Here is a 24,559-nt window from a genome sequence, read left to right on the forward strand (position 1 = left end):
AGTATAAGGCCCTGGCCAGCCTTGCTCACTCGGTTGGAGCATGGTCCCATGCACCAAAAGGTTGCAGGTTCAATTCCTGGTCTGGGTACATACCTAAGTTGTGGGTTCAGTTCCCAGTTAGGACACATACAAAAGACATCAATGTTTATCTCTCTCACATCAAGGTCTTTCTCTCTCTTTCATTCTCTCTCTCTCCCCACCCCTGCTTCCTTTCTCTATATAATCAATAAATATATCCTCAGGCAAACATTTTAAAAGTCAAATATAGTAATGCTAATAACAATAGCAGCTACCAATTTTATAGACTATATTGTTACAGTACTTAAGGCAATAGTGTTATGTAATATTCTGGAAAGTTTATTTTTAAAATAGATCACAAAAGACCATGAGCTTTTACAGAAATAATTTCTTGGGTTTCCACATATTCCGGAATAAATTATTTTGAAGGTCCAAAGCAAGCCATTCAATGTGGTGGACCCTGGCCAGCAGAGTCCACTGGTTGTGGCTGACGGCAAGAATCAATGCACAGGCAACAACAATCCTGTGTGGAGAAAAAGGGAACAGGCACAACTACTCTCTCAAGAGGAGAGCGCCTATGGTGCCTCAGCCACTCCCTCAAGAGGGGAGCGCCCTGACCCCTGCCTAGACAGGCTTTTATTGTTTCCCTCGGGTCTTATATCAGAAAAAGATTTATTATCTATCACATAGAATATTATTGTCTACATTCTAGGTAAAATCAAGGAAATAAAAATAACATGCAAAGGGGGATGGCAATGAGCTCATTCGCTCTGTCCTTGGGAGAGCTCACACAGGCTTTGGAAGTTACCTCGAAGATAGACAATACACATTTGTTGTTTTAGAACAGGGCGATGGAGTTTTAGCAAGAGCAAGCCATAACAATCTGTATGCATTTTCTAGGCCTGATTGCCATGGGAAAACTCGGTTTGAGGGTCTGGCTCCTGCCCACCACTTCGCATCTGTAGGTTTTCCATGCAGAGCTGAGTCACATTTGCCAGGCCAAGACAAACCGGTCCCCTACAATTCAACCCATTAAGAGTCAACTTGAAGCCTAGAAAACATCTTTGAAGCATAAATTAAGTTGCTTAGCTTCTGTGTAAAGCTGGAGACTTTTATTACTTTGGATCAATTAACCTGAATTTAAAGTTAGTTAAGAAACAGAAAAAGTTCCTTTTGTTTTCTAGGCTGTGTAGAAAACAAAAAAGGTAAAGATTTACTTTCTTTTGTAAGAGTTTTCATTTTGGCCTAAGATAGTACAATGTTATCAATATACATAAAATCACATTTTATAAGGAACACAATTATATTTTAAATGTATATTCTCATTTTCTTAATAATAAAACTTGTACAGTACTTTTCTCTTGTTATATAAAATATACAAATATATCTATAGACTAGACGTACACTTAACAGAAATTTATCAGCACAATGTTATGTACAGAAGATTAACAATGTTAACATAATTCCTTTTTTAAGAAACTCACAAATTAATGGAAGAGATAGATCAATGAAGTAAGCAATTCAGACAGTGTGTGTCTCTGCCATATTTCTAGTCCAGAGAGAGGTTTACCTTGATTAGGTTAAAACTCCAGGATGTCTCTGTGATTTCCTGTTTGCCTAACTCTTTGGTTATGATTGCCACATGTTTGGAGCACAACAACTTTCGAAAAGTATGGACTCATTTTGCCATCTTGTAAGAAGTCATCTTTTCTAGAAAAGTCATTTATTAGTCCCCTGAAGACATTTGAATTTATATTTGCTAAATGAAATTAAATTAAAGAACTAAGTTCTGGCCAAGATGGAGGTGTAGGTAGAATCTCTTCGCTTCTTCACACAACCAAAATGAAGATAATGACCAATCTAAAATCAATAAACAACCAGAAGTACCAAAAAATCAAACTGCATGGAACTCAGATAATAAAGGAATTAAAGAAAAAAATCAATCAGAACAACCAGACCAGTTAGGCGGTGGACCCACAGAGAGTTGGTGGACCTTGGGGGCGAGACTGGCTACAGTGAGGTGGAGGGGGTACTGGGTGGGAAGGGCTGACTTAAGGGGAAACTGAGACTCAGAGTTGATAACAGCAGTTGCTATGGAGGGAGAAACTCCCAGTCTCACACTAGAGTCCCTAAGAAAGTGGTCTAGGAACAAGCAGGCAAGCTGCACTGTTATCTCTCTGGCTCAGCCCCCCACAGGCAGTGCCTCAACATAGCAAAGAGGTTTGCCCTGCCCTGGTAAATATCTAATGCCCTATCCCCTTACAACTTATCAGCTGTGCCAATATAACAAAATATGGCCCAAATGAAAGAACAGAGCAAAGTTTCAGAAAGAGAGCTAAACAATGAGGACATAGCCAACCTATATGATGGAGAATTTAAAGCCCTGGTAATCATAATGCTCACAGATCTGATTGATCTTGGTCAAAAAATGAAAAAAACAAATGAAAGATACCAAAAATGAAATAAAGCAAAATATTCAGGGAACCAACAGTGACGGGAAGGAAACCAGGACTCAAAGCAACAATTTGGAACAAAAGGAAAAAATGAACATCCAACTGCAACAGAATGAAGAAACAAGAATTCAAAAAAGTATAGACAGTTTTATAAACTTCTGGGACAACCTGAAACATTCCAATAGACACATTATAGGGGTGCCGGAAGGAGAAAAAAAAGCAAGAAATGGAAAACTTATTTGAACAAATATTGATGGAAAATTTCCTCAATCTGGTGAAGGAAATAGACTTCCAGGAAGTACAAAAAGCCCAGAGAGTCCCAAAGAAATTGAACCCAAAGAGGAACACACCAGGGCACATCAGCATTAAGTTACCCAAGATTAAAGATAAGGAGAGGATCCTAAAAGAAGCAAGAGGAAAAGAGAGAGTTACCTGCAAAGGAATACCCATTAGGCTATCAGCTGATTTCTCAAAAGAAACCTTGCAGGCAATAGAAAATACTTAAAAAGAAATTAAATGAAAGAGCCATCTATTTTAGTTCTAACAAAATCTGATACCCCATATTTCAGCTCATCAATCACAAGGAATGACCAAATTAAGAAAGCAACTCATCTTATCATTGCAGCAGTCTTTCATATTACCGTTAAGTTTAATTTATCATTTTCTGGGATACTTTAATTGAATAAGTTTTCTCTTCTGACAATAACTATTTTGTGTGTCTTTAAAGGATATGGGCAGTATCTTGTTAGATGAAAAACAATGACATAATGACTTTTCGACTAGTCAGTGAGCCATCTCAAAAGCTAGCTCTTTATATAGATATAAAGTCCACTAGACAAGATGTAAAGAAACTTCTATTAGAATCTCTTAAAAAACAGTACTATATTTCTTTAGTTTGTTCTGTATCTTGTGATAAATATGCATTCATTTTCTAAATTTATATTCTATTAAATAAAACAAACAGAAATCTTAATTTCAAATATCTTTCCAGCTCTCCCAATATCATTAAATGTCACCTAAATGTTCATACATTATTCATTGAATTAAAAGGACAGAAAAATTTTCATTGGTCTATTTATACTGAGCATGTCATTTTCTGTTTTATCTTTCTTCTTAGCTTCATAAATTAGGCGATCATTTTGTTGTTTCACCTCCTAGCTTCACAAACACAATTGCATGTGCTTTTAGAAAACCAGCGTTTTAAACTAGTATCTTGCATTTTCAGTTATGTGCTATTTTGAGAACAAATATATTACTTTGTCTTAAAACAATAACCTTTAATTTTAAAATTGCATTTCATTATTAATCATTTTCTTGACAATAGGGTTAATAGTGATATATTAAATAGCATATGTGTTATTATAAAATGAAAATTTGGAAAAGAAATAATAAAATGTGATGCTTAAAAAACTCAAGAGTATGTTCCACTATGATGACATCATAGTGAATTTTGCTATGGTGACATCAAACCTTATATACCTGTAGAGTATGCATTCTCAACAGGGGGTGAACACACTTCTATGAGGGTAGAAATTGGTTCTTGAAGAGGCATAAAATATCTTACTCTTTCTCTATATAAAGCAGGGGTAGATATGTGGAATGCATAAGCAGATATACCACATATCTATGGTATTAAAATTCCATATGGTGTGGTCATTAGGAACAAAATATCTAAAAGTAGTCCTTGAAAGTAGGTGATTAAAAAAAGTTGAAAAACACTGAGTTAGGAAAAAAGAAAGAAGGTTATGCTTTTGAATGTATGTTTTCAAGTTTTTATAAGTAACGTGACAAAAATATTTATGAAGGCTTATTATGCTCTCACAAATTTTGCCTCACTCTTAAAAAGGTTAGTTACAATTGTAAGCACTCACAGATAGGTAATGTATTGTAAGGGTATAGGACAGAAGAAAGGTCCCAAGTGCAGCTCTCCCAGTGTGGGCCTGCAGAGTAAAGCAGACAAGGCAATGGCACACTCCCATGCTAAGAGTGACAGGCGGAATCCACCCTCTCACAGGTTACACTGCTGACAGCTTGGGATTAACAGAAAGCCCTGAAATTGGACATATGCTCAGGTGATGCTTATGGGGCATCCTTCTAGGTATTAGGTTCTACAAACAACTCGATAGCTTTCTCCCATTTATCTGCCCAGCAGCACAGCCCTGACAAGTTCCTCACTGTCAAGGTTGAGTCCACTGACACAGGCTGGAGCTGCCTATTGAGAAGTGGTTACCATAACTGCCCCCTCAATGCCTCTACTCTAATTCTTCCAAACTTCTACATTTCTCTGAATTGAAACCATATGTATGCTACATCCTCTGATCTACACTAAAACAGATGATCACTTAAGGTAATTTAATTTTCTCTACTAATTCCTACAAAAGAATAACCCATAGTTAAAAGTAAGTTAGAAATATTTTATGTATAACACAGGGGTGGACAAAGTAGGTCTGTAGTTGTAACACAAATAAATAACATAATAATTAATAAGTAATAATACAAGAATAAATTCTGTTTTGTGTATTCACAACTATAATCCTACTTTTGCCCATCCTATATTTCTTCATAAAATTTGATCAGTTTAATTAATAGTTTTTCATATAACCAAAGACATTGAAATAAAGAGCAAACTGACAGTAACCAGAGGGAAGGAGTGAGGGGGATAACAGAGAAAAGAAGGGGAAGGATCATTAAGGAACATGTATGAAGAACACATGGACAAAGCCAAGGGTCGAGGGTGGGAGGGGAGGGGGAAGTGGTGGCGGGGAAATGGAGACAACTATAAAAAAATTTTCAAAAGAAAAAATACTGTTTTTGAGAACACTAAAGTGTTAGCTCGTAGCAATTAACAAATTATGTTCAAAGCGAGATTGATCCCAAAAGAATTGGAATAAGGAATTCTAGAAGGAAAATGAGTGGGAATGCAGGTATTATATATTAATCACATAATAGTTTCCTAAATCAGTTTTAATGCCTTTTAGTGTCTTTGAAAGTATATATTTTTTCTACTAAGCAAATAATAATGCACATGGATCCAGCTGCATATTTTATTATGAATTAAGATTATTTTAAACATTTCATTCCATATGTCTTATTGGTAACAAATATAAAGTTAGTAAAGTAATTAATTATATTTGTATTTTAATTGAACAATCTATTCAGATATATTTCAGACACGTATTAGTAAGTACAGTTTAGCCTTGAGCAATATGGGTTTGAACTGTGTAGGTCCACTCACACACACATTTTTTTCAGTTAATACTTATATAGTTTTTGTCTATAGTTGGGAGTCTGTAGACATGGAGGGCCAACTATATGAATGGTTCTATGTCATTTTATATAAGGAACTTGACTATTTGCCTATTTTGGTATTTATGGAGGTCTTAAGAATCAATTCCCCATGGATACTAGGGGGCAGCTTAAATTTTGAGGGATTTAAAAGTTATACACAGGAAAAAATGGGACAATAATGCACCCAATGCTTTCTCTGGTGTAGCCTCTTGCTTATACTATCACATTCAGCTCAGCCTTTGACAAAGGGAAGGAAGTGATCATCTGAAATTGAAATACTTGCAATTTGAAGTTTTTCCTGAAAGGAATCTGACATGGATGAGAGTGAAGAATAAGGAGCAGGACAGTAGGTGATCTTGTGGGAGAAGATTTGATTTGATAAGACTTCTGGCCAAGATGGAGGCATAGGTAGACACATTGTGCCTCCTTCCACAACCAAAATAAGAACAACAAAAATTTAGAAGCAAAAAACAACCAGTACTGACAGAAAATTGAACTGTATGGAAGTCCGACAACCAAGGAGTTAAAGTAGACAGGCACATTTATCCAGACCAGTAGGAGGGATGAAGTCAGCTGCCGGGGGAAGCGGGGTCATGGCAAAAAAAAAAAATGCAAAATGCTGTGGCTGGCAGACCCTAGGCATGCAGGGCAGCAGTAGGTGGACCTGGCAAAGTGGTGGATTCTAAGGGGTGCTGTTGCATAAGGTGGCTGGCGGACCAAGTAGTCCCACATTCACATGTAGATAAATCAGATGAAACTGGGGGGCAAGACACACTGTACAACCAGGAACCCAGTGCAGAGAAATAAAGCCTCAAAATATTCATTGGAAACACCTGTGGGAGTTGAGGTGCCAGGAGAAACTCCCAGCCTCACAGGACAGTTCATTGGAGAAATGTACACATTTCTCCTAGGGTCCTAGAATGTACACAAACCCATCCACCTGGGAATCAGCATCAGAAGGGCCCAATTTGCATGTGGGTAACCCCAGAAATGACTGAAAGCTGGCAGAGAGTGGAGCAAGAGGCACTGTTCCCTCTAGGACCCCTGTCCCACATACAACATCACATCCCAGTGACTGGGTTGCCCTGCCCAGGTGAATATGTAAGGCTCTGCCCCTCACTACATAACAGGTGCATCAAAAAATTGCCCAAACAAAAGAACAGATGAAATCTCCAGAAAAAAATACAACTAAGCAACAAAGAGATAACCAACCTATCACATGCACAGTTCAAAGCACTGTTGATCAGGATGCTCACAGAATTGGTTGAATTTGGTCACAAATTAGATGAAAAAATGAAGACTACACTAAATGAAATAAAGAAAAATGTATAGGGAACCAATAGTGATGGGAAGGAAACTGGGACTCAAATCAACAGAGTGGACCAGAAGGAAGAAAGAAACAAACAGAAAGGAATGACAAAACAAGAATTCAAAAAAATGAGGAGAGGTTCTTGCTTAGGAACCTCCAGGACATCTTTAAATGTTCCAACATCCGAAGTGTAGGGAGAAGCAGCAAGAGATAAGGAGACAGTTACCTACAAAGGAGTTTCCATCAGACTGTCAGCTGAGTTCTCAAAAGAGACCTTACAGGCAAGAAGGGGCTGGAAAGAAGTATTCCAAGTCATGAAAGGCAAGGACCTACATCCAAGATTGCTCTATCCAGCAAAGCTTTCATTTAGAATGGAAGGGCAGATAAAGTGCTTCTCGGATAAGGTTAAGTTAAAGGAGTTCATCATCACCAAGCCCTTATTATATGAAATGTTAAATGGACATTGTTATCTAAGAAAAATATGATAAAAAACACGTACAGTAAAATGACAGCAAACTCACAATTATTAACAACCACACCTAAAACAAAAACAAAAACCGACTAAACAAACAACTAGAATAGGAACAGGACCACAGAAATGGAGATCACATGGAGGGTTACCAACAGGGAAGTGGGAGGAGGAGAGAGAGGGAAAAGGTACAGAGAATAAGTAGCATGGGTGGTAGATAGAAAATAGACAGGGGGAGGGTAAGAATAGTATGATAAATGTAGAAGCTAAAGAACTTATAAGTATGGCACATGGACATGAACTAAAGGGGGAATATGGGTGGGAGAGGGTATATAGGGTGGAGGGGGGTGAAGCAGGGGAAATGGGACAACTGTAATAGCATAATCAATAAAATATATTTTTTAAAAGTTATACACAGATTTTCAGCTATGTGGAGGTAAGCACTGCTAACCCCCATATTGTCTGAGTGTCAACTGTCATTCCCTACTTAAAAAAAAAAAAAGGCCACATTGTATGAATTACATTCCTTCCACTGGAATGAAAGTCTGAAAAATTACATGCAGGGATAAATGGATAAATGGGTGCCCATCACTTCTCCCTCTACTAATTTGATAGCCAGGTCAGGCTATATGAGCACCTTCAGGATGGACTTATCTGTTTCAGTTTCTCTAGAGATCCCCCAAGATGTCTAGAGGGCTTCCTCATATTGTTGCAGGGCTTGGACTAAGAAGCCACATCTGCAGAGAAATTGACTTTTGTAAGGAGTTGTGGCAAATATTTGGGTCCTCTGGTCCCCCAAAGTTGCTGCTCAGGTACAGAAAGCTTTTAATCCCCTGGGGGAAAAAGTCATAACTGCCCACTGGTTGCTTTTAGTCCAGGGAGGGACTGACTTCCTCCCTGGAAGCTGAATTACCTCCAGGTGAAATGTTGGGAATGGAATCCACCAGCTAGTGAGGAACCCTGATTCAGAGTAACTTCTTTCTTAGCCCAGTAAAGGGGCTATGAGTTTTCAGGTCATTTACAAGAAAAGTTACAGTTCTCCCTGCTACTTCTTATTTGCTCAAGAGTTCATAAAAAACAAAATAATATACAGTCATGAGCAAGCAACAAAAAATTATTTTTATCCAAAGGGACTCAGAAACTGAGACTAAGATTCAGAAATCCAAGGTGAATATTTGGTACTAATTTCCCAGTTGAGTGGAATTAATAGAAGAGATAGCAGGGGTTTTTTTGTTTGTTTGTTTTGTTTTGTCTGGAGGATAGGTAATTATGGCACAAAACAAACTTTCTGAAATTTTGGTTAAACTTTTCAGAAAATGAATTAAAAAGTTATGGTCATTGTTGAGAGATAATTATTAATATGGGAGATTAAGTGTAAAAAATAACTCAAAGAAAGAGTATAAATCATAAGAGGCTAGCTACCTGGAGGTGAATAAGAAGGAAAAGGGAAATAGGAAGAAGAAAAATAGTAATAAACAAGAGAACTTTAATCTATAAATCTCAGATTATAAAGGCTCACTAAATCTTAAGGAGACTAAATGAAAAAAGATGTATTTCTAAGCAAATCCTAGAGACCTTCTTCTGTTGCAAGCATAAAGAAAATTATTTAGAAGCTTCTAAACAGGCTTAAATAACCAGCAAAGCCAAGTTCAATAGATTGCTCACTAGATGACTCATCTAAAATATTGGAAAGTAGAAGGCAGTATGCATATACATATTGTCTGTCCAGAAGGTATCCAGCCATTTAATATGAAAAAATAGAGACATATATTGAAGAAGATACAAGAAACATTGAACATAGGACAATGATGCCTCAATCCCCTTCAAAGTAGGCACCATGGGACCTCATATAGTTCTCACAGTCACCAGCAGCTGTCATATTTTTCTGAACCTCATCAATAGTCTGAAATCTCTTCCCTTTCAAAGGTGATTTTAGTTTTGGGAAAAGCCAGAAGTTGCAGGGCACCAAATCTGATCTGTAGCAGGGCTGAGTCACCTGAGTGATTTGATGTTTTGCCAAAACCTCTGCACAGGAGGTGAAATATGAGTGGGCGTGTTGTTGTGATAAAGCTGCCAATCACCATTTGCCCATAGTTGTGGCCTTCTGAATCATTTGAATAGTTTCTGCAGAGGAATATTCAAGCTTAGCACAAAATTTGATGCAGAGTCATTGCATTTTGAATGTGATGGCCACAGAGTACATGCTCACTCCACAGCATTTACATCCCCCATTGACTAGTACAGTGAAGTCATCATTGTTCACTCTTACACATTCTACTCCACTTTCCTTGGCTGCCAAGTTACATTGATCTTGTGCAAACTGCTCTTGTTATATTAAAATGGCTGGACTTTTTCCAGACTATTTATTATATGTATATATTTGTATATGTATATATACACATATACCTATATTTTCAAGTTGGTGTTATATTCATGTCAGTGTTAAAAATGCATTTTAGATAGGAAAAGATTAAGAGAATATTCCAACCTTGGTGTTTTCTTTGAGGAAACTACTCAAAAGTATGCTAATAATAAGTTCATGGCAATCCGTAGGACTAGGTAAGAGAAGATGAAAGAAAAGTAGTGGATATTGGATCTAAATGGAAGATGATAAAATTGTTAAGTAAGCATCTTTGAAAAAATTCAGGAATTCAAGAAACTGTAATTAAATTTGTGTGGGATCTCAGAAAGCAGGATTCAAGAAGGGGTGCGGTATTGATGGCAAGCAAGGTGGTAGATGTACTATAAAATAGTAAATTAGATGGGGTGTGAAGGATGGGAAATAAGTAAATTTGTATAGGAGAGGAGCTTACAATAATTCAAATTTGATGCAATAGTAAAAAGTATAGGTAGATTTATGATCGATTGAATAAACTGGAGGATTAGAAAAGCAGAATAGAATGTCCACATTAAGAAGGAGGACTAGAAATCAACAACAATTTGACCAAGCCAAAAAAGGCAAGAAAAAATTCAAAGATGAAATAAGAATGTCATACATACAATAAACAAGAAACATAAGACCAATTATTAGTTTGGTATATTAAATATGGGCAGGTTGACTTTTCCTATCAAAAGACATGGAAATTTGATTATGTTTAAACACAAAATCAAATAGTATATTTTTCACAGAAAAAACATAGAAGGTGGCCCCAAATGGTGCCTGAAAATCATCTCAGTATGAAACAACTAAAAATAATACCTAAATATTAAACAATTTAAAATACTTTGCAGAAGGTCCTAGAAATTAAGGAATATTCTCAAGGCCAAAAATTATGATATAAGTGTAGAATTCCCAATGATCACCAAAGCCAGTGGATACCCTGAGGGCATTCACATATCCTTGTTACCTAGAACTTGGAATTTCAGGCCTGAAGAAGAGGCTAGGTACAGTGAAGTGTCAGAACAGACTCTCCAGTAACATTAGAATGCATAATGGTTTGTATCTCAGTGAAAGAAGGAAGTGATAAGGAAAATGTCTCTCTTGGCCTGGGCTCCAGATGAGTAGGAAAATAGTAAGCTCTACTGAAAATGTGTAAGCACAATCCTGCCCTGACACAAGATTGGAGGTCCAAGTCACATTACTTTCAGGGTTTGAGAAACATAAGCCACAAAATTGATTGAAAGGATTACCAAATTTGTAAGATAACCATGCACCCCAACAGAATCGGTCCTTTCTGGAAAAATGTATACTAAAACAGGTCTTGAAAATCTAGAAAAAACTAATAATTTCTTGGCAAAGTATAAACTACCAAGTTGATAGATGAGTTTTGAACCCTAATGAGAAAAACATGGGAAAGCTTTAATCCACCATTACAAAAGGAAATGGACCCATTTGGTTTTCCTGTTGGGTTTTACCTACTTTCAAAGATGAGATATTTCTCATTTTATTTAAATAATTACAGATCATACAATGGAGAACTCTATAAGTATAATAAAACTAGCATAAGTTTAATGAAAACTTGATATGATAGAGTAAGTAAAATTATAGACTAATTTCATGTACTACAGCTACAAAAAGTATGAAGAAAATATTATCCAATAAAATTCAACACATTACCATTACCATTTAGGGTTTATTTCAGGAATATACAAATGGTCAACATCAAGGACTCGTGATATATTTCACTACTTCAACAAGTTGAAAGCTAAAATTCTCTAAGTACAGTTGGAAGAGAAGCAAAGCCCTGAGACATAGAAAAAATTAATAATCAATGTTCACTGCAACCATTATGTATGAATGCTAAAAAAAACTTTCATTGAAAATAAGGAATGTGAATTCCTCTTATTCCCACTTCATTATTTAGTATATTACTATACGGCTGTATCATGGTAGCTGATATATTAATCCAATTATCTCCAAAATCAAACTTGAAAATAATCTTATCTTCATTTGCAAATGAAATATATATTTTTAATAAAATTCAGGAGACCTTATAAAAAATTAATAGAAGAATCTAATGAGGTTGTTAGAAAAAAAAGCAATATAAATAAATATATAGCTTTTCTCTGCAACTAACTAGGTAGAATGCTAAGAATAAATAAAAATTCTAAAAGCAAAATGCATTTATATTATTGACTGGAATATTAAATTGACAGAAATAAATTTCACATGAACAATAACATCTTTATGGGAAATTTTTTTAATCAAATATATAGTCCAAATAAGTGCAAAGGCATAGCGTGATCCTTGATATGAAGACTTGATGTTAATCTTTCTAAAGACCTATTTTGTATGTAAAAGGTAAAGAAAGAAATCATAATGGTAGAATTTTGTGAACAGGTGATTTAAAGTGCTTATAGGGTGAATACCACTGAAGTTAAAAATCAAACTATTGATCAGAGAAAAATATTTGCAGTTCTAGGTCCTGGCTGATGTGGCTCAGTGGATTGAGGGCAAGCTTGTGAACCAAAAGGCCCCCGGTTCAATTTCAAGTCAGGTCACATGCCTGGGTTGCTGGATCTCTCCCCAGTTGGGGGCACATGAGAGGCAACCACATATTGATGTTTCTCTCCCTCTCTTTCTCCCTCCCTCCCCTTCTGTCTATAAATGAATAAAATCTTTTTTAAAATATTTGCAGTTCATATAGCAGACAAAGATTACTATTCTTAATATCAACAACACCAATAATTATTTGTTTTATTAAAGACAAAACTTCACAATAGAAAACTGGGAAAGCTATGAATAGAAAAATTGCTTTAAAAATCTCAATGATCAAGACACATATGAACAGATAAGTCAAATCTTGATTTAGTTTGATTATATCTGGTGATGTACAGATTTAGGACAAGAAGCACTTTCTTACCTTGCTGGAAGGCAAATGATTACTATAACATTCTGAATGTACTTTAATAATACTTTTCAAAATTTAAAGCTCCACAAACCTGTCCTTTGCCCCAGCTCCCTTTATAGGTATGAAAGCCCAATAAGTATGGATATTGCATAAGGATTGTTTAATGTAGTCTTGTTTTTAAAGCAGCAAAATTCTTAACCATTTTTGCTGATGATTCATATTCAGGAGGTCCCATTCTTCAATGAGTCATTAGGGAGAATGTTGAATTAAGTAAACATGGGAAATTATGCACCTGATAAAAAGAATAATTAGGACCCATACCTGATATCCCAAGGGTGGGGCAGGGGATGTCTAGGATTGTTATCGAGTGAGAAAGGCAAGTTGCATTGTGGCATGTAAAATGCAATTTGTTTTATGTGATTGTACAGTATATGTTTGGATGAGTTAGGAGAGGTTTGAGAGGAAGTACACAAAGTGGTTCATGTCAATCACCTGATAAGGGTAGGCAAGGTATTTTGTTAACACTTTGTATTTAGAATTATTTCACAGATAAAATGTATTACTGTTTTACTTTTTTTAAAGAGATATGCCTATTTAAATTGAGAACCAACTTGAGTCTATGGAAGTGGCAGATTGAAAAGTAATGTTAATTTCTTCCTGATAGCTAAATTAATCATCTGCAGTGATTTTAGTGTTTTATTCCAAAAATGTTATTATTAATTCCTTTTTTCTCTACATTTTTCAAATGCAAGTGAAAGAAAACCCCTTTTCATAATCTATTGTAGCCTAGAAAAAGAAAAATAAGCTTTCTTTATTCCTTTCTTCCAATGAATCATCTGGCTTCTCCTCAGAGGGACATGTTATGACTAATCCCAACATTCCATCTTGTGCTGTTTAATTAGAAGTTAATATGGTATTGTACATTTTAATTCTAGTTGCAAACTTCTTTTTTGGTCTTTTTTTATTTTTATTCAAATAATTGTTCAAGTACAGTTTTCTGCCTTTTTCCCCCACCAGCAAACTTCTTTAAAAATGAGTTTCTTACCTATAGGACAAGTAAAGATATAATACATGTTGTATTTATATGTATATTTTAAATATTGGTGTTTATAATAAATTCATAGAATTAATGTGATAGTAATATAATCATTAATTTTTATTGACTAATAATTAGGACATATATTGTATTATATAGAATCCATATATCTTCATTTATTTATGTGGCCCAAAACATAAATAATATGTTTTTGCTCTTTTAAATACATTTTTTTTATTTTATTTACTTATTTTTCAAGTACAGTTTTCTGTCTATTTCTCCCATCCCAGCCCAACCCGCCCTGTGCTCCCCACCTCCCTCCGATTTCCATCCCCCTTAGTTCTTGTCCTTGTGTCCTTCATACTTGTTCCTCCAAATCCCTCCCCTTTTTTCCCTTTAAATTCCCTCCCCTCTCCAAAACATAAATAATATTTAAACATTTTAGTTTAATTATGCTTACTAATATGTAAGTTGTTTTATAATATACCATATGCATATAGAAACTACCTTTATAATAAACAAATTATACAAAACTATACCTTTTTTTGTATACAATAATTCTATCAATGGCGACGACTTTTAAATGGATTGGCCAAAAAGTCCATTTGGTCTTTTCCATAAAATAAAAGACACATTTATTTTCACCAATAACATTATTAATTTGTATATTTTGAGTCTGTGTTCTATCTCTCAGGTGGTATAACATCACTTGCTCTCAGTTATATATCTATTTGATCATTATTAACTTCAACTGTTCTACCCAACCATGGAGCATCATCCAGCAAGAAATCTTCAGCATGAAATTTTGCAAACCACTTTTGAGATTTTAGATCAGTCACAGCACCTTCTCCATACACAGCACAAATCTTTTTTTTCTTTTTGCATTTCAGTTGAGTTTTTACCTTTCTTGAAACAGTAAAGCATAATATGCCAAAAATGTTGCTTATTTTCTCTGTTCTTCAATATTAAAAAAGCTACACAAAAATTCACTGATTTTGAATTTTTTAATGTATGCTGATATGACAGCTGTCACACACAATACAATCTAACACAATTATTTTTTAATGAAGTTAAAGACAACTAAGTGCTACTAGAATCAAATGAACATTTTGGCCAACACATTATCAAATACTGGACAGTGAAGACATAATGCCACTTGCAAACTTTTAACATTTTAACAAGTTTTCTGATAAGATATATTTGGTCTGCTATGTTGTAGTTGGTGTGTTTCAAACTAATGAAATGTCTTTCTAGATTATTGTGGCCTCCTCATTTAATATGGTAGTAGCTGAAATTCCTGCACTGACAAATATATGAAACATTTTGGAATAAAATAGTTTTAGATTTAATTTTCACTCTTTGTTCTTCTAGGTGGCTTTTACTGTACTTTTTGATTTGGAAGCCCTTCTAAAGATATGGTGTTTGGGATTTACTGGATATATTAGCTCATCTCTCCACAAATTTGAGCTACTACTTGTGATCGGAACTACTCTTCATGTATATCCAGATCTTTATCATTCTCAATTCACATACTTTCAGGTAATACAAATGATGCCTATTTGTCTTCGGAATGTTTTTAATTCCAGGGAAAATGCTAGTAACATTATAACAACTATGTATATTTATATATAACCATTGTATATAACTACTAAATACAAATGTAAGATAGGTCTAGGATGTCTTAAATACCTAAAATAGTGTGTTATAAATTGTAACACTGTTTATTAGATTCCTGAAAATTCACAATAATGAATCGAGAGGTTTTAAATACAGTTAATAAATTAGCACGATATGAAAATATACATATTTTATATATACAATGGTATTATACATCTATGCATATATAAAATTTTAAACTATATAAGATGTTGACACACTTTAAAGGGTAAGAAGTAATCATTTAATTCCAAGTGTAGATCACCCTTCTCAATAAGTCTACTATGTTTGCTCAACCCTGACTAATGATTAAAATAAGAAATAATACTTACCTCAAAAGATTGTATTAGTCATACCTTAATATTTATAAATGTCTATATTTTCTTTATAATATTAAATAATGTACCCTTAATTATTTGTTTATAATAATTGAATATTTAATTTTCCACATGTGATATCTTAAAATACATATAATTATCAGTAAATGAAAGTAATTATTACACTAATTATGTCTTTTGTAATTGTTGAATAATACCAATGTACTCATTGTTCTGAATACTTGTTCAAAATGATAAAATATAGCTATGTAACATCCTAATTTTTAAAATCTCAAATAATAGTCTTTTTATGACTAAAAATGGTCATTTATGTAATTTATCACATAAATATCATAGTGTATATTATTTTCTTAATATATATTTAAAAAACTGTTGGAGAACAAAGTAGCAGTGAAATCTTAAATAAGTAATTCAAAGAAATAAGATTACAACTCCTTAGAAAAGAGAAAATGCATCCAACTTCATTGGTTTTATTTATTGGTAGTACCTAAGCTGCAGTTTTCAAGGCAGTATTAACTCAAGATGCTATATCACAACTTGAAACTCAATATTTCAGATACCTGAGAAAGTGACATAAAAATATCATTCACAAAAATGAAAAACAAATACCCTCTAACGCAAAAGGCTAAGCTTCTAATAATAACAGCCAACGATATTAAAATCATAGAGAAATATTATGGTTCAAACTTTTAGTACTGTCAACATCTTTAGACATAAATCCCTTGACCTTTGTTGGGTTGTACCCTTCGGCTTTGTTATCTTAAGTGAGATGTCTGGGGCAAGAAATAGACACATGTTTAAAACTCTTGATATAGCCCTGGCCAGTGTCTCAGTTGGTTGGAATGTTGTTCCATACACCAAAAGTTTCAGGTTTGATTCCCAGTTAGGGCAAATACCTAGGTTGTGGATTCAGTCCTCAGTTGGGGTGCTTATGGGAGACAACCTATTGATGTTTCTATCTCACATCAATGCTTCTCTTTTTCTCTCTCTCCCCCGTTCCTCTCTCTCTAAAAATCAATAAATATATCTTCAGGTAAGGATTAAAATAAATAAACAAAATAAAATGATACAAAATGTGCTTCCCAAACACTCAGGCATTATAGGCTCTTGGGCATTGCTTTCTAGATTCACAAAATCAACCTGAACATTTAGTGTGTACATAAGAGAACTACTGTAGATAATGATAGAAAACATTCCTGATAGTCAACACTACAAGATAGTCTAATATAAAGTTATCAAATCAGCTAAATTTTAAAAATATTGATGCCTATTTCAACAAGGATATAGAATAAAATATATTCAGGATTTAAAAATTCTTATAGTTTATCACAGATAATTTTTAGTTAAAAGTTATAAATCAAAATTGAAATTCTTTATGAGAGAGAAAATGGGAACTGTTTAAATGGTAAACATTTGTAGATTAGCTTACTAAATTATATGCACATTTGACCATAACATTAATAACCTTGATGAATTTGCAATAATTTAGAGAAATGATTATTTTATTAAAATTTAAGCCAATATAAAATTAATAACATCTGAAATGGCTGGAAATAACCAAATTATTACAAATTATTAATAGTCATTATCTCTAGTGTTTTTCTACTAGTCTGTTTTTACAAAATATCTAGAATTTGTATTCTTGATTATAATAATTTTATCTAGATACAAATTTCATCATGCAATATGCAATCAGTGAAATTTGCAATTTTACTTGTGTCTGTAATTCTGGATTATAATTAATGTTAGTTTATATTAATAGTCAAGTGATTTTCATTTGTATCTTTCTATACATGTCATGAGTACACTATTCTAATGAAATGATTAAAAACTTTCTCAGTTATTTTGTGGCTAAAAAACAAATCTCTTAAGAAGCTTAGGTATCACAGGATTTTTGCAGATTCACATATGAAGAACCCATTGTACTGAAGAGATTGGCTCCTTAGGGGTCCACTTTCATCTGCCTTGTTGGCCCTGACACTTCTCATTTCAATAAACCTTTCTTCATTATGTGGATAGCAAATTTTATCTTAGTAAGTTTCACGTTTTTTATGTTTAAATGGAGGTAACAGTTTTATACAAAGTGGCTCTCTTTAAAATATCAGTATCTCTGAGACTAATTATCCATATTATTAATTTATTTATTTAAATGATATTAACTGAGCACCTAGTGTGTGCCAGGAACTGTTCCAGATACATACTGAGGGTAGAAAGGTAAACAAGGCAGTGAAGTTCCTTACCTCAGTAAGCTTAAATTTTAGGGGACAGACAGTTCACAAACAAGTACACAAAAAAAGGTAGGCTATGAATACCAGAAATAGAGTAAAGAAGGAACAAGCAGGTAAAAATGATAGCAGTTTTGAGATGGACTGTTATTTTAGATAAGTTGTCATGGAGGCTCTCTCTGAAAAGGTGACATTTGAGCAAAGTCTGAAAGAAGTAAGAAGCCAGCCTTGAGAGGCTATTGGAGGAAGCATTCCATATAGAGAGAACCACATGGCACCTGTCCTGAAGTCAAGACTTGTTCAAGGAATAACACAAAGGCAAGTGTGACTAGGCTGGGATGAACACAGGGTAGTATTGTCCTATGGAAATTAATAAAGTCTTTAAAAATGCTGTGGTTTTGACATACCAGGATGATTACTGGCTGGTATTTATTTTGTATTTACTATGTTCCAGTCACTGTGCCGAAAGTAGTGTTTTATTTGTTTCTCATAATTCCGTAAGTTAGGGTACATTGAAACTGCAGTCTCAAGAGATTTAATAACTTGCCCAAGGCCAAATAAGTAGCAAATAGTACATATTCATCCACAACAAGTTTAATTTCATAGCTCATATTCTTAACCACACAATTTCTATATATCTTACTTATAATCAATTAAGTGGTCTCTAAGAGAGACTTAGAAATATAACTAGGAAAATGTACTTTGCGAATAATCACAAAATGTTCCTACAGAGGATATCTTTGAAAGTGTGTTTTACCTTATTTCATATTAGTAGGAATGCAAAATCAAAATATTGGGTAGGAAGAGTAAAAAATCATACTTTTTCCCAAATAAATGAAAAGGCATAATTATAGGGATTATTGCCTTTCCTGGAATGCACGATTAATCCTTTGAAATTGCTGACCAAATCACCAGTGTAGGGGTTGTGTTAAGCTCTGTTTCTTCCAGCTTATAAAATATTAATTTATCAAAATTGCACAGATGTGCGTAGGTTGTTTTTATTAGAATTTAGGATAGGACTCAAAATTACATAGGAAATCTTTTAAATATGACTTAAACACAAGTGGAGAAAACACAGAGTACTAAAAACAGAGTACTAAATTTGAGCTATAATCAATTAAAGTGTTTCTGCAAACTTGCATATATTTAGTGTAACAATTAGATACTGATCGTGTATGTCTGAGAATAAGCAAATCTGATAAACATGAAATCTTTCCAGATTATTCTTAGTATTAATATGAATATTAATATTTTAATAGTTTATATATAAAAACTGCTTGTTATTTGGAAAATAATCTGAGTGTAATATGTTCTGATTTGGAAATATATATTAAGTATTATAGCAGGAAAACTGGTAACAATCATACATATGATATAATGCTTAATTTAAACATAATTTCTTACAATTTTTCCTCTAAGTATTGTATTAAGGATTTTACATTAGCATGAAGGAAATACAAATTTTCTCAACTTCTTTAAAACTTTGTCTGTTTTCAGACATGTGGCTGTAAACCATACCATTTGTGTTCTGCAGATAATAGAAATAGTAAGGTTAGCATCAATATTTTCTGTTAACTCAAAGTTTAGGGCCTAAATGTAGCTTTGGATGTGGCAATATTCAGAGGCTAAAATGGTATTACTGGGGATTCATTCTATTGTTTGCTCACTTTTCTTCTGTGAGCTGAATCTCTCCATGCAAGAGCAAAGATGGCTCCTACAGGCTTGAAGCTTGTGGGGTTCTTACAGTCATGCCAGTTGTGAATGGAAAAAGAGAACATCTCTAATGGGTACAACAAATATTCTGATGACTCAAGTAATAAGTAATTGTGAATATTCTGGCTTGGTCTGGATCATGGAGATATGGTCCATGGACTAAGAGTAGAGTACTAATGATTTGTCAGAAGAAAATCAGGAAGAATAGGAAGCTAGTGACACTAGAATTGGAAGTCTAAGTACATTTTGTTTTGCTTGTGTAAACATTAAAATCTAGGCTTTTAAATCATTTCCTGATTTTCACTATATTTTAAATAAACTTAATCATTCTTCTCTGATGAAGACTTAACAGACTACTTAAGCTTTTATTAATATCAAATCATCTTCAACAATCAACCTACTTACCATAATTTATTTATGCCAGCGCAATAATTTTCTTATTTTAATCTCTCTAAATTTGTGATTGGTCTTATAGTCATTAGTCTGTTACACTTTAATTGGCAACATTTTTTGTCAGAGGTACATTAAAAATGTACAATATCTTAGACTAGATAAAAATGATATTTTCCCATATTTTATACTTCAACTTTTAATTATATTCTAATTTATTTTTTATTGTTTTTCAAGTACTTGTCTCCATTTCCCCACCAAAATAGCCCCAGTCCAATCCACCACAACCTCCCACCCTTATTCCTACTCCCTTTGGCTTTGTCCATGTGTCCTTCATGTTCCTCGATGATCCTTTCCTTTTTTTCCCATTATCCTTCTCCACATCCTCTCTGGTTATGCTAAGTTTGTTCTTTGTTTCAATGTCTGGTTATATTTTGATTGCTTGTTTGTTTTGTTGATTAGGTTCCACTTGTAGGTGAGATTATATGGTGTTTGTCTTTCACTGCCTGGCTTATTTCACTTAGCATAATGCTCTCCAGATCCACCATGCAGTTGCAAAGGGTAGGAGTTCTTTCTTTCTGCTGAATAGTAGCCCATCATATAAATGTACCATAGGTTTTTGATCCACTCATTTGCTGATGGGCACCTAGGTTGCTTCCAGCACTTGGCTATTGTACATTGTGCTGCTATGAACATTGGGATGCATAGGTTCTTTTGGATTCGTGTTTCAGAGTTCTTAGGGTACAATCCCAGCACTGGAATTTCTGGGTCAAAAGGCAGCTCCATTTTCAGTTTTCTGAGGAAATTCCTGACTGTTTTCCATAGTGGCTACACCAGTCTGCATTCCCAACAAGAGTGCACTAGCGTTTCCTTTTCTCCACAACCTCTCCAGCACTTATTGTTTGTTGATTTGCTTATGATGGTCATTCTGACAGGCGTGAAGTGGTATCTCCTTGTAGTTTTAATTTGCATCTCTCTGTTGGCTAGTGATACTGAGCATATTTTCACATGTGCTGGGCCCTCTCTATGTCCTCCTTGGAGTACTGTCTGTTCAAGTCCTTTGCCTATTTTCTAATCTGGTTGTTTGTCTTCCTGGAGTGGACGTGTATGAGTTCTTTTTATATTTTGGAGATCAAACCCTTGTCCAAGATATCATTGGCAAATATATTTTTCCATACAGTTGGTTCCCTTTTCATTTTGCTGAGGTATTCTTTAGTCGTGCAGAGCTTTTTATTTTGATGAAGTCCCATTTGTTTATTCTTTCCTTTATGCCCCTCGCTCTAGGGGACATATCAGTGAAAATATTGCTTCATGGAATGTCTAATATTTTCCCACCTATGCCCTCCTCTAAAACTTTTATTGTAATAGGGTGCAGCCAAGAGGGGTGCCCCAAGTAGGGATTTGGGAATGGGGTCCAGAACTCAAGGTGTCCAGGAAATATTAGAAAAATATATAGGATGGCCTCACCCTTCCCACAGGTGTGAGTTGGGGGAAAAGACACCTGGAGCAGGGCCATTGAGAGCTGTTTTGCATAGCAACAGCTTTGCAGCTAAACTCTGTCATGGTCATTTAACATATCTATATCCTTTAACTAGTTTCATAGATATGTTAAATAGTTGTGGCCATGCTTTGAGCAAGGGGGATGGAAGTGACTTTAGCCCAAGATGCAACTGGGAGGCAACGCCCCTTGGCTATGGCACCTGTTTGAGAGCTTAGAGATGATTGGCTCCACGCCATGGGGCCACACCTGCCCAGACTTACAAAGGCAGCCCAGTAAACCTGGAAGAGTACATAAATGCTGGCAGGTGTAACTTATTGTAGAAGGAGTCGGAAATGGTGCTGCAGAGGAAGACTGGCTCCAGGATTTAAACCCAGGTGCATGCAGCTTTGGGGAGAGAGGACCTCATGGCTTTGGCAGAGTCGGGACCCTCTGGCTTTGGGGTGCTCCCTTTTGCTATGTGGATTAGGAAGCAGGAGAGACTTTGCCTGGAAGAAAAGGTGTGAAAGGACTCTTGCTGGTGAGCCATGAGGAGGTGCAACATGGCTTTGGATTAACTGGAGATCCTGGTGGTAACACAGCCAAAGGTGCCAGGAGCCTGAATCCCGGAACTTCCACTTCTTTTCCTGAGATACTATACTCCAGGTTAAAGAAGAGGGAGAAGGAAGGACAGTGTGTGTCTGTGGGTACCCTAAAAGACTTTAATATTTTAATGAAGGCATTGGGTCACTACTTTAAGTCAGTGTAGCTTTAAATGAACATTTCCTTTCCTTTTCACAAATCTCTGGCATTGACAGATGTCTTTCCTTTGGTGGAGGGCATAGTGAACCTAGTTGGGGGGGCCCTTTCAGTAATAGTATATCGTACCCACCCCTTGGCTCTGTTTTGTAACATTAGGGCATTGCAACTTATATTTAAGTTTTTTATCTACCTTAAATTTATTTTTGTGCTTGATGTCAGTTGGTGGTTCATTTTCTTTTCTTTTTTTTTTTTTTTTTTGCATGGAGTTCTCCAGATGTCCCAATGCCATTTGTTGTTGAAGAGGCTATTTTTACTCCATTTTATGTTTCTTCCCCCTTTGTCAAATTTTAATTGACCATAGAGACAGGGGTTTATTTCTGGGTTCTCTATTATGTTCCATTGATCTATGTGTCTGTTTTTATGCCAGTACCAGGCTGTTTTGATTACAGTGGCCTTATAACACACTTTGATATCAGGTATTGTGATCCCTCCCACTTTGTTCTTCTTTCTCAAAATTGCGGCAGCTATTCAGGGTCATTTATTGTTCCATATAAATTGTTGAAATATTTGTTCCATATCTGTGAAATATGTCATTGGTATTTCAATAGAGTTTGCATTGAACCTATAAGTTGCTTTCGGTGGTATGGACATTCTGTAGTATGTTAATTCTTCCAATCAATGAACATGGCATATACTTCCATTTATTTGTGTCTTCCTTAATTTATTTCTTCAGTGTTGTGTAGTTTTCTGAGTATAAGTCTTTTATCTCTTTGGCGAGAGTTATTTCAAGGTACTTTATTTTTTTTGTTTCTATAGCAAATGGGATTCTTTTTCTATTTTCTGTTTTGGATATTTCATTGTTTATATATAAAAATGCCCTTGATTTGTGATCATTTAATTTTTATCCCATTGCTTTGCCAAATTCACTTATTAGATCAAGCAGTTTTTTTGACAATTGTACAGGATTTTCTACATACATTATCACATCATCTGTAAACAATAACAGTTTTCCTTCATGCTTTCTAATTTGGATGCTTTGTTTTGTTTTTTTTTCTTGTCTGTTTGCTGTGGCTGGGACTTCTAATACTATGTTGAATAGAAGTGGTAAAGGTGTACACCTTTGTCTTGTTCCTGACCTTAATGGGAAAGTATTTATTTTGGCCCATTGAGTATAATGTTTGCTATAGCTTTTTCATACATGGTCTTTATTACATTGAGGTATACTCCTTCTATTTCCATTTTGCTGAGTGTTTTTATCATAATTTGGTGCTGTACCTTATCAAATGCTTTTTCTGAATCTATCAATATGATCATGTGATTTTTGTCTTTCTTTTGGTTTATGTGATGTATTACATTTATTTTGTGAATATTGTACCATCCTTGTATACCTGGAATGAATCCCACTTGATTATGGTGTATGATCTTTTTGATGTATTACTGGATGCAGTTTGTCCATATTTTGTTGAGGATTTTAGTGTCTGTGTTCATCAACAATGTTGGCCTGAACTTTCTTTGTTTTATCTTTATCTGATTTTGATATTAGGATGATACTGGCCTAAGAGTTTGGGAATCTTCCCTCTTCTTGGATTTTTTGGAATAGTCAGAAGGATCAGGGTTAGTTCTTCATGAAATGCTTTGGAAAAATTGCCTGTGAGACCATCTGGTCCAGGGCTTTCGTGTGACAGGAGTTTTTTGATTACTGCTTCAAATTCATTGTTTGTTACTGGTTTGTTCAGGCTTTCTGCTTCTTCATTCAGTTTTGGAAGATTATACTTTTCTATAAATGTGTCAATTTCATCCAGGTTTTCAAATTTCTTGGCATACAGTTGTTCATAGCAATTTCTTACAATTCTTTGTATTTCTGTGGCATCAGTTGTAATCTGTTTCCCTTTTGTTTCTCATTTTATTTATTTGGATCCTTTCTCTTTTTTTAGTTTGGTTAAAGGCTTGTCAATTTATTTATCTTTTCAAAGAACCAGCTCCTAGATTTATTGATTCTTTGACTTGTTCTTTTAGTCTCTGTCATTCATTTCTGCTCTGATCTTGATTATTTCCTTCCTTCTACTTGCTCTGGGCTTCATTTGTCATTGTTCCTCCAGTTTCTGTAGATGTAGCATTGGTTGGTTTATTTGGA

The 24,559-nt window shown here is 34.7% G+C and overlaps 1 protein-coding gene across 2 annotated transcripts in view; it reads left to right on the forward strand.

Moving 5' to 3' along the window:
- NALCN (sodium leak channel, non-selective) overlaps nucleotides 1-24,559 on the forward strand; it is a 416,515-nt gene that overhangs the window by 167,638 nt on the left and 224,318 nt on the right. For both annotated transcript variants that reach the window (XM_037142536.2, XM_053670341.1), the window contains exon 12: nucleotides 15,236-15,403. In XM_037142536.2, coding sequence (XP_036998431.2) covers nucleotides 15,236-15,403 — 168 coding nt within the window. The remainder of the gene's footprint in view (nucleotides 1-15,235; nucleotides 15,404-24,559) is intronic.

This window comes from Artibeus jamaicensis, unplaced genomic scaffold (genome assembly GCF_021234435.1).
Source record: "Artibeus jamaicensis isolate MK-2021 breed Jamaican fruit bat unplaced genomic scaffold, CSHL_Jam_final contig_559, whole genome shotgun sequence".
NCBI lineage: Eukaryota > Metazoa > Chordata > Mammalia > Chiroptera > Phyllostomidae > Artibeus > Artibeus jamaicensis.